Here is a 16537-nt window from a genome sequence, read left to right on the forward strand (position 1 = left end):
AGTTAACGGACACTCTGGGCGACGTACAACAATACAATACAACAATTCAAGTACAGTATAAAATAATATATAAATCAGCAAAACACAACATCACCATCAATTCAACTAAAACCATCTTCAATAAATACTATTAAAACTAATCCCCCTCAGAAATCCCATAGGCCTGCCTGAATAGCCAGGTCTTTAAGGCTCGGCGAAAACCCATCAGGGAGGAGGCATGTCGGAGATCAAAAGGGAGGGAGTTCCAGAGGGTGGGGGCCACAATCGAAAATGCCCTCTCTCTGGTCCGCACCAGCCTAGCTGTTTTCACCGGTGGGACCGAGAGAAGGTCTTGTGAGGCTGATCTCGTCAGGCGGCATAATCGGTGATTCTGGAGGTGTTCCTTCAGATAAACTGGGCCAAAACCATATAGGGTTTTAAAGGTCAGTACCAACACCTTGAATTGGGCCCGGTAAGCAACTGGTAACCAGTGTAGATCGATCAACACTGGGGTAATATGATCCCAGCGACGGCTCTGCTTTATGAGGCGTGCCGCCGCATTTTGTACCAGCTGCAATTTCTGGACCGTTTTCAAGGGTAACCCCACGTAGAGCGCATTACAGTAGTCTAAGCGAGAGGAGACCAGGGCATGTATCACTCGTGGGAGCAGATGTACAGGAAGGTAGGGTCGCAGCCTCTGTATCAGATGTAATTGATACCAAGCTGCCCGGCTTACTGCTGAAACCTGAGCCTCCATGGACAGCTGGGAGTCAAGAATGACCCCTAGGCTATGGACCTGGTCTTTCAGGGGTAATCTCACCCCATTAAGTACCAAGTCTAAATCTCCCAACCTTCTCTTATCACCCACAAGCAACACCTCGGTCTTGTCAGGGTTTAGCTTCAGCCTGTTCTCTCCCATCCATCCACTTACGGACTCCAGGCATTTGGACAAGGTATTCACAGCCGCCTCTGGTGAGGACTTAAATGAGAGGTAGAGCTGAGTGTCATCCGCATATTGGTGACACTTCAGCCCAAAACTCCTGATGATAGCTCCCAGCTGTTTCATATAGATGTTGAATAGCATGGGGGACATGCTATTCATGGGGGACCACAATTGAGAGGCCAAGGGTCTGAAACCTCCTCCCCCAATGCTACCCGTTGATACTTGCCGGAGAGATAGGAACAGAACCACTGTAGAACAGTGCCCCCTATTCCCAATCCCTCCAGGCGGTTTAAAAGGATACCGTGGTCGACGGTATTGAAAGCCGCTGAGAGATTGAGGAGGACAAGGAATGTGTGTTCTCCCCTATCCAATGCCCTCCTCATATCATCCACCAGAGCGACCAAGGCTGTTTCAGTTCCGTGCCCAGTCCTGAAGCCCGATTGGAAAGGATCTAAATAATCTACTTCATCCAAGTGTGTCTGTAACTGTTTGGCCACCACTCGCTCAATCACCTTGCCCAAGAATGGTAAATTAGAGACTGGACGGAAGTTGTTCAATTCTTGGAGATCTAAGGAGGACTTTTTTAAGATGGGCTTTATTACTGCCTCCTTGAGGGCTGATGGCATTGTGCCCTCTTCCAAGGACGCATTTACCACTGCCTTGATCCCTTCGCCCAGTCTCTCTTTGCAACTCATGATGAGCCACAAAGGGCAAGGATCAAGCAAACAAGTGGTTGGCTTCACAGAAGAGAACACCTTGTCCACTTCCTCAGAGGGAAGAGGCTGAAACCGATCCCAGCAGACCGGAATGCAACTGGCCGACTCTGGCCCACTATCTGTAACTACGGCGTACAGAAGCATGCTCTTCAGGCGCTCGATTTTATCAGCAAAGTGTTTAGCAAATGCATCGCAGGACGCTTTAGAGTGCTCCATAGGTTCCTGAGCAACTGGACCGACCAGGCTTCGGACCACTTGGAACAACCTCCTGGGACAGCACTCTGCCGACGCAATAGAGGCAGCGAAGAATCGCCTCTTGGCTGCCTTTGTTACCCGCTGGTAGGCCGCTATTGCCGCTCTAACCAGTGTTCGATCGTCTTCAGTGTAAGATTTCCGCCACCGGCGTTCTAGTCGTCTCACCTCCTGTCTCAGACCCTGCAACCGTGGTGTATACCAGGGCGCAGTCTGAGTTCTATTCAGGGGGAGAGGACGTTTCGGAGCCACCCGGTCTATTGCCCTAGTGATCTCCCTATTCCACTCCATCACCAGGGTCTCAACTGGGCAGCTTTCAGTCAGCTCCAAATCATTCAGGAATCCCTCAGGCTCCATCAGGTGTCTGGGGCGGACCATCCTAATAGGTCCTTGTCCCCTGCGGAGGGTATGTGGCATTGAGAAGTCCATATTCACCAAATAGTGATCTGACCATGACACGGGGTTAGAAGAAACAGCCCCCATTTTCAGAACACTCCCCTCATGGTATAAACTGCCCTCAGTGGCCCTCAGGAACTTCCTAGTGTAGCCAAATCTGGTTGCATCAGCCCACACGGTTTTGTCTACTGAAATCCAGTGATTATCAGACACAGTATCCCAACAATGTCCGGTTCACTATCCTTGAATGGGTGGGATCCCCTCATGTGAAGCGGAAGGAGAAAGAGGTCCAGGGTCAGGGGGAATGATGCCACTAGGAGTATCATGAAGAAGCTGGACAGCCATCTGTCGGGAATGCTTTGATTTGGATTCCTGCATTGCGCAGGGGGTTGGATTTGATGGCCTTATAGGCCCCTTCCAACTCTACTATTCTATGATTCTAAGATGTTGACTTGGACAAAAAGTGCTTTTCGGGGGGGGGGGAATTCTACCCTACTAAAATTGCTAGTTCCAATCCAAAAATGTATACGAGTCAATATCCAGCACAATTCTAAATCTTAGCTAACTTTTGATCTGACAATAGTTTTGTTTATGCAGCCTTCAAATGAAGGTCAAATTAGCCAAAACAAGGATTCTATAGTGGGAGGGAACAGCTTTAATATTGATCAGCCCATACTCAAAATTGTGGAGGGGGCATTGTTAGGCGGTGGCTTGCAGGGCTTGAGCCCCCAATCTTTTGTACACCCAGTCCCAGATCCCTTGCCCCTGCCATTGATGCAGTTCAACAACCAAACAATGTTTACAAAAATGCATATATTAGGGGGGAAATGTGCATAAAAATGAATATATGAGTGAAAACAGCATGCAAGAATGCATGATGTGATGAGAAATGGCTTGCAAAAATATGTACATTAGTCAAAACTGCCTACAAAAGTGTGTGTGTTAGGAGAAATTCACACAAAGACGCAGAGAATTTTCAGGAGGATTTTTTTTTAAAAAAATGGAGAACAGAATTTAGGGTTAGAAAAATGAGAAACAGGGAGAATTGAAATGGATAGTTCTTTCCATCCCTAACGGGCATCAGCACGACTGATCGCAGATTGTGAGCAAGCAGTGTCTGTGTGTAGGGGGGTTGGGTATGGTGACAGATAGACCTACAGAATTACAGAGGGCTGAAGCTCAGGATCGTATCAGCCTGAAGTTTGCTTTGGGGGTGCATGACTAGACTGATCTTGCTGTATGTCCGATATGGCCTGTGCGCTTGCACCTGCACGCCTGTGTTACATTACCCCAACCTGTATATTTGTCAATACAATGATTTTTAAGGCTGCAATCCAAGACATATCTACTCAGACGTAAGCTCCATGGGGTTCAATGGGACTTGCTCCCAGGTAAGTGTGTAACCATTTAGGTTTCTGGCAGCCTAAGATGCCATAAGCCTCCAGGTGATCTACCTCTCTAAAGACTGCTCTGGAGTTACCCGTGTTCCAGGAAATGAGAACACAAAAGTTATCTTTTTAAAAGGAGAGGCCAAGACAGTGAAGGCTGGTTCTCCAATTCTGAGACGACTCAGGCCTTTCATCCTGCAGAGGGATTCGACGCAGCAATTTTCTCGACAATCTAGGCCAAGCGTGTCTGTGAAATGAGCCAACACAGGCTCTCACATCGGCAGCATGGGAAGGTGTGGAGAAGAGAAACCCAACAAGGAAAATATCTGTCAGTCTTACATTAAACACATTGCTCCCTAGCTAGGATTCCACGTCTGTTAGCTTCCCCAGAGCTTATAGGATTAAGGCAGGCCAGATGCCTGGATGAGCCTGGCCAGAGTTGTTCCCTTTAGAGGTGACAGCCCCATCAGAAAGCCAATTATGTGAGAACAACATTTCCAGATTTCCATTAAGAAGCAGACCTTGTAGCTCAGGTTTTTACTAAATCACTCTGGAGCAAGGTTACATCGCTGCATAGTTGTCTCTCTCCCCTCTGGCCTTCTCTTGTGTCTAGAAAGCATGTATTTGCAGCAGGGGTATAGTCATCCAGGGTCCCGGGAGGTCTTAGACCCCTTACTTTTTTGGAAGCAGGGTCCCAGCAAGTTCTCTGTGTCTCGAGCATCCTTCGAGTCAAACAGCATGAAAGGGGAGCATGGTAGCCACCGAGAAGAGTCCTCTAACTTGCTTCCTTGTCCTTTGCTGCTGACTGGAGCCAATCAGAGTGAAAGGAGGCGAGCCAGCCACTGAGAAGACTCTTTTCAGTAGCTAACACTCTTCCCTTACATGCTGATTGGCTCCTAACGATGTATGTTGTTGTGGCAGAAGGCATTAATAAGGATCTCATTCTCAACCCAGCAGCAAAAGGGGGGGGCATGGCTGTGACTATCATGAAGGGACCCTGCACTTCTGAATTTGCCACTACATGACTGATTTGCAGGGAGACAAAATCTGGGGTAGAACTGAACTTCACATATTGATTTGAAATCGCAGTCCAAACCTCTGACTGCAGATCAATAGACCAAATTATATTTTCATGTATAATCATACCTTCAATAAATCTTCCCACATCTGTTCCCAGGGCCTCAGCTTGGGTTACCAAAGCAATCCGTTTATTGGGCAGATCTTTACAGCGTAGCATGCTCCCATCAAGTATTTTTCTCTCTTACAGTCAATAAAGCCATATTTATTTGGATTCTTTGGTTTATTAGATACTCCTCAGAAGAGCAATTTAAAAACCACACCAGTGAACATCCCTGGTCATAACAAATAAGTCCCAGCAACAGAACAACTAAGATGTGGTTCAAGCAACTTCAGTAACTTTTGGGCTGAGATCTATAGGGGCAATCGTACTTTTCCCAAAGCCATCAAAGAGCTTCACCTGACAGACTGTGTCTTCTTTCAAAGTGCATTAGAGTTCAATGAAGAGCATGCAGGTGCTGTGAGGTGCATTGTATGATTACTTAACTTTCAGCATGATGAGTTCTCCTTCACTCTGATGTAGGGAACACATTACCGGAGGCACCTGGGGATGCAAATGGCAACTCTCTACTTCCTCCACCACAAGTTTACCATACCATTACAACTCGGAAAAGCTCTGAAATGAGAGCTTGTCAACACTGCGCTTAAAAGGATTAGGGCATGCATTATATGAGCCACCTTGCAGATCCACTCCCATCCAATCGGGCAGATTGTCTACAAATGGAGGGGCTCGCCGCATCAAAATTGCCATGTGCATTTCGATTCTGTTGAGAACAAGCAGAAATTTGCAGCTGGATGAAGGAACAAAAGCAAGCCACCCCGGCAGGGAGTTAAATAGGGCGCGTATAAATAGCGCCAATTGTTCTTTCCTGCTGCTCCCATAGTCAAATTGAGGGGGGCTCTGAAAAGGTTTCATCGCCCATTCATTCACCCACAGAGCTGAGACGCTTTGGAGAAATCCAGACAGAGGCCTCCTCACAGCAGGAGGGTTTGGAAGATGAATTCCAGGGCTTAAAAGGGATGTTGGCTATTTTGAAAGCCTGGCCCTTCTGACTTCATTCTTTTGATGGCATCCTGGATTCTGCACAAGGCAACTGCAGCAGCAGGGACCAAGGAAAGAATGAGGCTAGGGTGAGGGGGGAAGATGTTTGCACAACCAACTCTCCTACTTGGAAGTTTTCTGCAAAATCCTCCTCCGCATCCCTATTCATCAGATTTATGGAAGCCCGAGGGCAAACTTTCTCCTGCTTCGGCAACCTTCTGGGGGCTGCATGCCCACTGTGGGCGGACCCAGAGCCAAAACTAGGTGGAGCAACAGAGGTGACTCCTACCTGTGTACACAAAAGACAGGTTCTGTACACACACGCACCTCCTTCACCCAGGCAAGCGAGAGACATCATCACTGTTCACAGACACATCCCAGCCAGGCCATCGAGAAAGCCACAGCAGGGCCGGTGAGGGGCATGATCTAGGGAAGAGTCCCAAGGGCCAAACAGAGGACCACTTGTGGCCTCTGGACCAAAGGTTCTCCACTTCTGTTAAATACAATGAGGAAACTCAGTTCTCCAAGGGTACCTCTTTATGGAGCCAAAGGTACTATCCGTAGGCAAGAGGAATCGATCAACAGGCTCAGAGGGACCCTGACATTTGCAGATGTACAAAGGAAATAAAAAACCCCAAAGAGTAGTACCATGGAGCAGCCCAACCAGGCTCCTGCTGGGAGGAAGGGTGGGATACAACAACAACAACAACAACAACAATAATAATAATAATAATAGTGGGTACAGAATGCTGGCTGACTACGGGCAGGGACGGAAAACCAGGGAAGGTGAACAGAATGAGTTTCTTGGGAAAGAGAAATGGCTGGCTGCTGGGAAACTAAACAGAAGCCCTCTACGCTGCAACATTTTGTTGCAAGTCTTCCTTGCCTGTCCGCATGATAACGAGCCAAGGGATTTGGTGGCAGTGACAAGAAGCCTCTGGCAATCACTTGCTGATGTTTTGAGTGTGAATCACCTGGAAAAGTCAGGGTATGTTATCCATGATGTGGGCTTGTCCCACAAGAGGAGAGGTAGTGTTGGGACAGGCAGAGAATGCTTAGACCAGACAGCGCCAAATACAGTTTGTTTGGGGGGGGGGTTGCTTTTGCAGTTGGTTCAAATAAGGCCTACTTCTTGCACCATGTCAGCTGCTGTCGCTCAGCCTGTCCCATCCTAAAGGTTTGTTGCAAGGCTGAAATTGGAGAGGGGCACAGGGCTCCCTTTAACATCACCCTGCACTCCTGGGGAGAAAAAGCAGGAGGCTACGAAAGTATTTGCATTGGTTCCAGTTTATTCCTAGCCTGCTCTGACCCACTCTATCCTCCCTCTCTGGTCTGCCTCACCAAGGACATTAGATTGTAAGCTCCTAGAGGACAGGGAAGCATCTTTCTACTGTTCTTGTGTATAGCACTGCGTAATGAGACACCCATGTCCATACGGACTGTTGACCATTCCCCACTTCCTGGTGCTGACAAAATTCCCCGGGCCCTGCAATCCGGGGTTTGGTTTCCTTTTGGGAGACAGAGCGCATGCCCTGGGGATCTGTAGCATCTTTGCTTTACTTACACAAGTGGAATGTGAACAGGGGCAACCAGCAGGCACCTCTACAAGGTGGCAGTTCTGCTTGCCAGGGCCAGCCCTATCATTAGGCTGAGGGAGGCGGCAGCCTCAGGCAGCAGAGGGACAGGTGGTGGACCCTGCTGTGTGCGTGCTGTGCAGCCTGCCATGTGCCCCCTAAGCTTAGTCTGCTTTCCTCGGGTGCGACGCCATCCTATCACGAGTGTGGAATAAGATTCAAATGCCAACTTCCGTAAATGAAACAATGGAAGGCACCAGCAGGCCAGTGGGCTGACCCTGTTGCTATCTCCTCCCTGGAGAGAAAAGTTCCTTCCATCACCACTCAGCTCTCTTCCTGCTTCTGTCTATTTCAAAGAAGGAAGAGGGAGAGATTTGACATAGTTTGCTTTCAAGGGCAAAGCTAACCTAATTCGGACTTTCTGGAACAATACATGAGCCAAAAACACAGTCATCTTTCACAATTCGCCCTTTTCTGAGTTCTGCAGTATAGCTGTCCAGCCAAGTAATGTGTACAAAAATGCATATATGAAAGTAAAGTATACATATAAATGCATATATTTATAAAAAATAACATTTAAAATTGCAATATATGAGGGGAAAGTGCGTTGCAAAAACATGTATATCAGGCCAATGTGCATACAAAAATGCATCTATTAGGAAACAAAATTGCACCAAAACACTGATGAATTTTCATGTGGCCATTAAAAAAATAAAATCACAAACTGAAGTAGAAATCTGGAGAATGGACGATTGGAAAAAAAATGAGGTTCATCCCATATTTTGTTATGAACCCCTTACATCAGATGTGGGGAACCTTTGGCCCTCCAGATGTTGCTGAACTACAACATATTGTAGAGCTGGAAAAGGTTCAGAAAGGGGCAACCGAAATGATCCAGGGGGTAAAGCAACTCCCCTGTGAGGAAAGGTTGCAGCATTTGGGGTTTTTTAGTTTACAGAAAAGGACAGTCAGAGGTGACATGACAAAAGGTATAAAATTGTGTGCGGCATGGAGAAAGTGGAGAGAGAAAAGTTCTCTCTCTCATTGCGACATTAGAACTTGGGGACATCCAACGAAGCCGAATGTTGGAAGATTCGGGACAGATAAAAGGAAGGACTTATATACACAGCACTACTAGCCATGAAGGTCATGCTGTGCCTCTATGGTGAAAGGCAGTATCAGTTGCTGAGAATCACAACTGGAGACACTGCTCTGGTGCTCAGGTCCTGCTTGTGGGCTTCCCATGGGCATCTGTTTGGCCGCTTTGAGAACAGGATGCTGGACTAGACGGGCCATTGGCCTGATCCAACAGGCTTTCATTATGTTCTCAAGTGCCACCATCCCTAGCCATTGGCCAAGCTAGCTGTGATTGATGGGAGTTGTAGTTCAACAACATCTGGAAGGCCAAAGGTTCCCGGCACCTGCTTTTCATCAACTCCCTCCCCTTAACTGCAAGCCCACTGCCCACAACCTTCGATGGATATCTCATTCAAAGAGATGGCTGGCTACCTTCTAACCACTAGCTCTCAGCAGCCAACTATTTTGGGCTGTTCGTTCACCAGGGATCTCACTACAAAAAGGAATTGCCAGGCAGGAGCCGCAACTATGAAGAAAAAAGAACCTTGGCCCTGTTGAATTTACCACACAAACCGTCAGTGGCACAGTGTTGCTGAGCCCAGGGGAGGGGGGGGCTGTTGCTTGGTGTCCTCTCTCTCTCTCCCACAAATCGTTTTTAATGCCTCTATTCAAATGAAATACACAGACAGGCCAGCAAAGGACTTACTGTTCTTTTCCACTTCAGAGCGGCGTGCAAAAAAGAAAAGAGAAAGTCAAATGCATTATTGCATCAAACAAAGGTCATCACTCGCAGTATGCTGATGGCACTCGGCTCTCTCTCTGTGTGAAACATCTAAACCAGCTGAGGCCGTGAAGTCCTGGACCAGTGTCTGGAGTCGGTGATGGGCCGCAGGAGGGTCCATACAACTGAATCTGAATCCTGGTAAGATGGGAACTCTGTGAGTAGTCCCCAAGTTTGGGTAATTGACGGGTTGATAGGCTTGCACTCTCTCCAAAGAGGTAGATACATAGCTTGGGAGTACTCTTAGACCCATCATTGCTATACCAGCTACAACCACTCCTGATCCCTTATATCTCTGCCAAATCACTGAGATCTTCGGGGGAGTCACTCTTACGGTTCTCCATGGTTTTGATACGTAGCTCATATCCACCAGAAGTCATGCATTTAATAGTGGGCCCAGTTTTATGAAACTCCCTTCTAGCAGGGGTACGACAGGGCCCCTTCCTGTTGAATTCCCAGCACCTACTGAAGACTTTTATTTTTTAATTAAAGCTGCCATTTTAACTAAATTATCATTTTTCTTTTCATCGTATTGCGTTTTTTGTACACCTCCTAAAGATGAGAGCCCTTGGGCTTAGGGCGGTATATAAATTAATTAATTAATTAATTAATGATAGTAATTAAGCAATATATAAATGGTCAAAACAAACAAAATAGCCACAGTGGTGCAGGCTTTGATAACCTCTAGACTGGGTGATTGTATGCGTTCTATGTGAGGCCACCCACAAGGCTGGTTCAGAAATTGCAGCTAGTGCAGAATGCGGCAGCCCAGCTTTTGGCCAGAGGAGCTCCGAATCAGCATATTGTACTGGTGCTAAAAGCTCTATACTGGCTGCCAGTACATTGCTGAACAGTGGCAGGTGGCTGGTGACTCCATGTCAGTAGGGCAGTGGAATCTGCTCTGAGTTTTAGTCCGAACTGTCAAGGAGCTGTCCAAGGTGCTGAAGTTTGGACTAAAACATGGAGTGGATTCCACTGCCCTGCTGACATGGAGTCACCAGCCGCCACTGTTACTGAACTAGGTTTAAGGCTTTGTTAGTGTTTAAAGTCCTGAACAGCCTGGGAACAGGTTACCTGAAGGACCACTTTCTCCCTTATACACCAGCCAGATCACTGGGATCTTCAAGTACATGAAAGGTTGTCACACAGAGGAGGGCCAGGATCTCTTCTCAATCATCGCAGAGTGCAGGACACAGAACAATGCGCTCAACTTGCAGAAAGCCAGATTTCGACTGGAGATCAGGAAAAACTTCCTAACTGTTAGAGCATTATGATAATGGAACCAATGACCTAGAGAGGTAGTGGGCTCTCCGACACTGGAGGCATTCCAGAAGCAGCTGGACAGCCATCTGTCGGGAATGCTTTGATTTGGATTCCTGCATTGAGCAGGGGGCTGGACTGGATGGCCTTATAGGCCCAACTCTACTATTCTATGATTCTATGATCATCTGGGGATGCCCTCCTGACTGTCCCCCAGTTATCTTACATTACTTTCTGCGCAAGCCAATGCTTTTAGCAGAGTGGCAGCAGTCATTTGGAACACTGCTCTCTGGAAATCAGACAGGCATCTACAATCCTGGCATTTCGCCACCTGCTGAAAACATATTTGTTTCACCAAGCATTTTTAGAGAATCAGTTTGATTCCGTGTTGGTCATTTGTTTTGATTTTATAGCTTTGTGATGTTTTAATGGTCGCGAGCTGTACCACCTTGATTTTTTTATGAGCTGGTGGTTTATAAATATTATAGCAGACAGCAAGAAATATTAGTCACTGCAAGCAAACTGCAGCTTTTAAAAAACAGTATGAGTGAAATGAGTATAGGAGGAAATGGAAAGAACTCAGGAAGAGAGTGAAGACTACTCAGGAAGGAGTCAAGGGACCTTGTGATTTAAGTGTACAGTAGGGCCCCACTTATATGGCGGGTTAAGTTCCAAACCCCCGCCTAAAAGCGAAACCCACCCAAAAGTAGAACTCCATCAATAAAATGGTGTAATATGTCCTGCCTGTCCTAGTACTTGTAAAAGTAGCTGTCTCCCTGAGGTACGCACAGGTGATTCAGCATTTGGAGTGACATGGATGTGACCCAGGATTGGTGACAGGTGGCTTAAGCACAGCTCTCACTAACAGTCTGCGCAAATTAGGAGGCTGGGGAAAGGCTACAACGGGAGGCCAGCAATGGGTAGCTCTCCCTGATTGCTCGGTGATAGTTAGGAGATGCTGGATGGAAATCTACCACAAATGGAATCCGTTGCTCTCTGCTCTTTGACACCTCAGTATGATGGAAGAGGTTTTCTTTGGACAGACCAGGATGTCATATCCAATACGTAGGAAAAACCACAACTGACCTACGCACGCGCTTCAGGAACCACAAGTCGGCAATCTTAACAAAAAAAGTGGAGCAACCAGTTGCAAAGCATTTTAACATTGAGGGTCACAGCCTATTGGACTTTTCCATAACAGAGACAGAGATGCCAGCAGATCCAGCAGCATTGACCAAAAGGGAGAACTTTTGGATATACTCTCTGGACACATTGGCACCACATGGCCTGAACCTGGAGGACAGTACCAGCATCACTTAGCTTCTGCAAATGAAGCCCCTCTGAGCATTCCATCCTCAAAGCTCTATAACTGCCACCCTGGTAACAGCATTTGTATGTTAACAGCTGAAGAAGGCGGAAGCTGAAACGTTTTGTTAATACAATAAAAACCTCTGTTTTGTTAATCGCAATTACGTTCATATATTTTTAGGTGATTAACAGAATCCTTATAAGGATCCAGAGCAAACTTGAGTGAAGTTCTATTTGTTGCTTTCAAAATACACTCAGACTCTCACTTTCACACTCTCTCTCTCTATATATAATACCAGCTAATCTTAGGCTGTGTTCACAAAACATTTTATCCTAGCATCAGTGGAGACTGAGTACTTTGGGGGGGGGGGTTACGTAGTCCACACACAGTCTAGATCTACTGAATATTTTTTGCCCCTGAAAAGCACTTCTTGAGAAACTGCTTTCTTTCCAAAAATAAAAGCTCATTGCAGATTGATTCTGCAATACCCTGCAGTGCCTGTCCATTTGGTAAATGATGTAGGCGGTCCGAGCAATGGGGGGGGGGGGGTATCCACACCTGCCCAATGACACTGTGGGTGGGCGCATGCCAAGATCGCAATCCCCACTTCCTGCTTCATTCACCTGGGGCACAGGCAGGGGTGGGAAAGGCACGGACAACCTAATCAAGGGGATGGTCTTCAAATGCATATCAAGTAACCGCACCCATCCTTGTGGATGGCAGGATCTAGAATCAAACTAGACTGAAAGCAGTGTGTTGACAAAGAGCACAAATGATTCCAGACTGAGAAAACACTTCATTTTTGTGCTACAAAAGGGTGAGTACACAACCTTAGTTTGTTTGTTAAATTCTTGTATTGGCAAGTCCTTTGTACCCAGAGGCACAAGGGTGCAGACCCATGAGCTGAACTCTGCTTCCTCCACAGACTGCCCTATGTCAGATCACAGCTCTGAGACTCCCCTTTTAAACCAATGCCAACTTGGCATTTATCTGTGGTCTAAGAACAACATCCCATATGCCCGTGGCTATCACTATCCCCTTAATGTTCCGTGCCCTCCAACAGTGATCTGCAAACAATTTCATATCTAATGGAGTCTCTCCAGGCCGTTAGGAGCCCCAGGAATCCAGACATTAGTCTGCTAAGGAACAAACACTTCTAGCAGGGAGATAGATGCATCAATTATTTAAATTATTTGAATTTAATTCCACTGCTACATTGAGGCTTGACTTGAGATAGTTGGCGGCAAAATTAAATTAGGCCAGGGATGGCTGGTTGAAACGGCACTTGGGTCAAATTTCAGCACGTTTCAGCGAAGTCGCCAATCATTGCTGGTGGATTAGAGATGGTGTCAGCGCTTAGGTGCCTCCTCCCTCCCCCACCTCAGAACCTGCCACAGCTGGAATCAGAAGAGACCTCCTCATCAGATGGCAACCCCCACTATGGATCCCAGGCTCAGCCAGGACAAGTGGGAGGACAGGTCACAAGGAAGGGACCAAATCTAGGCCAGTATCCCGTCCAGAGCGTCCGCTGAATCAGAAGGTCTGATGTGCCCCAACTGGACTAACCCCCAAACTCTGGGCCCTGTTTCCCCACAATCATCACCAGGTCCTCCAGGAGAGGGAGAGAGGGAGGGAGAGAGGGAGAGAGGGAGAGAGAGAGAGAGGGAGAGAGGGAGAGAGAGAGAGAGAGAGAGAGAGAGAGAGAGAGAGGGAGAGAGAGAGAGAGAGGGAGGGAGAGAGAGAGAGAGGGAGGGAGGGAGGGAGGGAGGGAGATGACAATGCAGTGCTTCTTGAGCCTCATGCAGCATCCCACGTCAGAATCCTGCTTGGGAGGAGGAACCGTGGCCATCAGGAGGCACTGAGCCAGAATCCCACCAGTACACCAGGAAGGACGGGGCAGCCAGGCTGAGTGCATCAGCCAGGCTGAGTGCATCAGCCAGGCTGAGTGCATCAGCCAGGCTGAGTGCATCAGCCAGGGGTGGCCCTTCAGCTCCCATCATCCATGACCTTTGCCCTTGCTGGCTGAGGAGGATGGGAGTTGGGAGCACTCCACTCCCACTCCTTATCAGACACCTCCTCGGGTTTCTGAGATTTCCACAGGTAACAGCCACATAAAGAATGCAAACACATTTTTGGAACCTTATGAGAACAGTTAACTTTGAGAACTAGTACATGAGCTTGCTTTTTCCTTCTCCCTCCCCATCCCTTTTCCCTTATGCGTCATGTCTTTTAGATGGAAAGCCTGAGCTACCGATCTTGTAAGCCACTCAGAGGAGCTTTTTTTTTGGTGGAACAAAAAATTTTAAAAAAAATAATAAACCTTAGAAGCTAGGAAATTCATCTTTTCTCAAAATGAAAGCTGCGCTTCTGTGGCAGCTGAATTCTGACCTGGTAACAGGTTTGCTGCACTCCCATAGAATCACAGCACATGTGTGTTCACACACACAGTCCTGGATTTGAGATAATATACACATAAGCCAGGGATGGAATGGAAGCAGTGAGAGAAGATGAGGGCCAGGGCATCCTCTTACCCGCCTCGAAGAGCCCTCTGCCTGTCATTCTGATACATCCACTGCCCAGAGCTATTGCCAACTACTGTGTCCGTCATGGCTGAGCGTTGAGGCTGCCTGAAAGACAAAAAAGATGACAAGGGCTTGTTAAGTCACCAGTGAAATCAAAGGCAGTGATCACAGCAAAGAAGAGTGAGCTTTTGCACAGAGAAACTTCTCCCTCCTCCTCCTCAGTATTTACAGGTCGCTAATGTGTCCTTTCACAGAGGACCTCCCACCAAGAGCCACATAGAAGACACTATCCTTGTGCTCCTAAGAGAGATCTTCTCACAGAGGGATCTGGAAACATTTCCCACAGTAGCAATTTTGTTCACGGGGGGTTCCAAGATGGATCATACCTTGGCACATTTTATTTGATCCTTTGAAAACCAGGTCTGTGTGAGATGCAAAGCTATGGGTCAGTTTGACATCAAACATGTGTGTGCATGGATTTGGGGGTGCACAGCTAAATCATGCACAATGCACCAATCCTGTGATTTTTTTTAAATCACAAATTGCTCCAGGAAGGTAGAGAACTGAAACAGGGAAAATGAAAAATGGAGAGCACCAAAACTGACAGATCCTTTCCCCCCTCCCCGTAAGCACCACACCATTTGTCTCAGGGAAGCCAGTGAGCATGGCATTGCAGCTAGCAGAGCCTCAGTGTCGGAAGATGCATGTAGCCATGTGGATTGCTAAGATGTCACTGCCCAGCAACACAGAGCAGCACAACTTTAAACTACAACAAAAAAAGGACTGGGAATGCAGTAGAATTCTTCCCCCTTCGCCGGCTTCTTTCCAACAATCAATCCCGCATTATGGAGTCACACTGGGACTTTGATTATCCATATTCTTAGAATAGCCATCTCCCCATTTCACCATCCAGTTGGCCGACAGCTGGTAATGACTAGAAGTAGTGCTTTTCGGCATTGTAGCCCATGCCTGCAGAGCTCCCTCCCATCTGAGATTAAACAGGCACCCTCCTTCTTGAACTTCAGGCACATGATTAAAGCTTTCTGGTTCCAGCAGGCATTTTAAGGTGATGTTTCATTTTATGATGATTTCGGTGTTTATTTTATGTATGGCTTGGTGTTTTTTTATGTAAGTCACCTAGAAATGCAAATGGTTAAGTGGTACATAAAGGTTTTACATAAACCGTGTTTACAGAAACTCACACTACAGACTGAAACATGCCCTCCCCTAAATCTAGCTTTCCTATGACACCTCTGCCACAATTCCCACTGGATTGTGTCTGGTCCATTAACTTCAATTGGTCTATTCTGATTGTGACTCACCCTGGACAAACCCAAGTACATGCAACTTACTTACTCACCCCAATCCTGCCCCTCTTTCACCCTCCTTCCATTCCCTTTTGTCTCGTTTCCTCTGCGCCTAATTACAGACTGCAATCTCCTCGGCGGTGACAGCTGATGGCTCCATGTCAGTGGGACAGCGGAATCCACTCCGGGCACCTTTGACAGCTCCTTGAACGTTCGGACTAAAACCCGGAACAGATTCCACTGACCCGCTGACATAGAGCCAAAAGCCACCACTGTTCCTCTCATGCTGTGTACAGCGCCAAGCACGTTTAGGGTGCTATATAAGTAAACAGTGACGAGGCAAAGCTGCCCTGTTTCAGGCCCACAAGCAGATGTTCAGGCAGGGGCAAGAGGCAACCCACAGTCACTGCCCCTGTTGGAGTTTGGCATATATTGCAGTGGAACACAGAAATAAATAATCCAGTAAGACTGTTCATTGAAAGAATAAAGAAACTTAAGATTTATTACTATTGGGACATAAAGTCATTCTGACTGCAGGCATACTGTAGATGTGGCCATTGTAGAGCCATGAGGCTTGCACTCCCAGACACTCTCCCTGACTGACTAGAAAGGAAGAGGAAGGCAGGAAGTAAAGCCTGGGAAAAACCAAACAAGTATTTACTAATTAGGAATCGGCAAGGGAAGAATAGGTTGCTTTTCTGTCTGTCGCCCCACTTTAGTTCAGGTTGCTGCTACAAGCGTTGATGCTTTCCTCCCAACAGTTCCAGTCGTTTTTCCAGCCTGGTCCTGAAGCTTTTGAGTTGGAGCTGCTGGAACCATACCCAGTTTCCAACTGAACTCCATCAGAGAGAGGGCTCCTCTTATGGAGGGCCTTACTCGTCAGGAGACCTTGACTCCTGAGGAGTTTTCCCTGA

At 47.2% G+C, this 16537-nt stretch overlaps 1 protein-coding gene across 1 annotated transcript in view; it reads right to left on the minus strand.

Moving 5' to 3' along the window:
• The window catches only part of RPH3A (rabphilin 3A), a 143735-nt gene that overhangs the window by 96532 nt on the left and 30666 nt on the right, over nt 1-16537 (minus strand). The window contains exon 2 of the mRNA XM_061602611.1: nt 14326-14421. Coding sequence (XP_061458595.1) covers nt 14326-14402 — 77 coding nt within the window. The 5' untranslated portion in view covers nt 14403-14421. The remainder of the gene's footprint in view (nt 1-14325; nt 14422-16537) is intronic.

The sequence above is a fragment of the Rhineura floridana genome, chromosome 19, assembly GCF_030035675.1.
Source record: "Rhineura floridana isolate rRhiFlo1 chromosome 19, rRhiFlo1.hap2, whole genome shotgun sequence".
Taxonomy (NCBI): domain Eukaryota; kingdom Metazoa; phylum Chordata; class Lepidosauria; order Squamata; family Rhineuridae; genus Rhineura; species Rhineura floridana.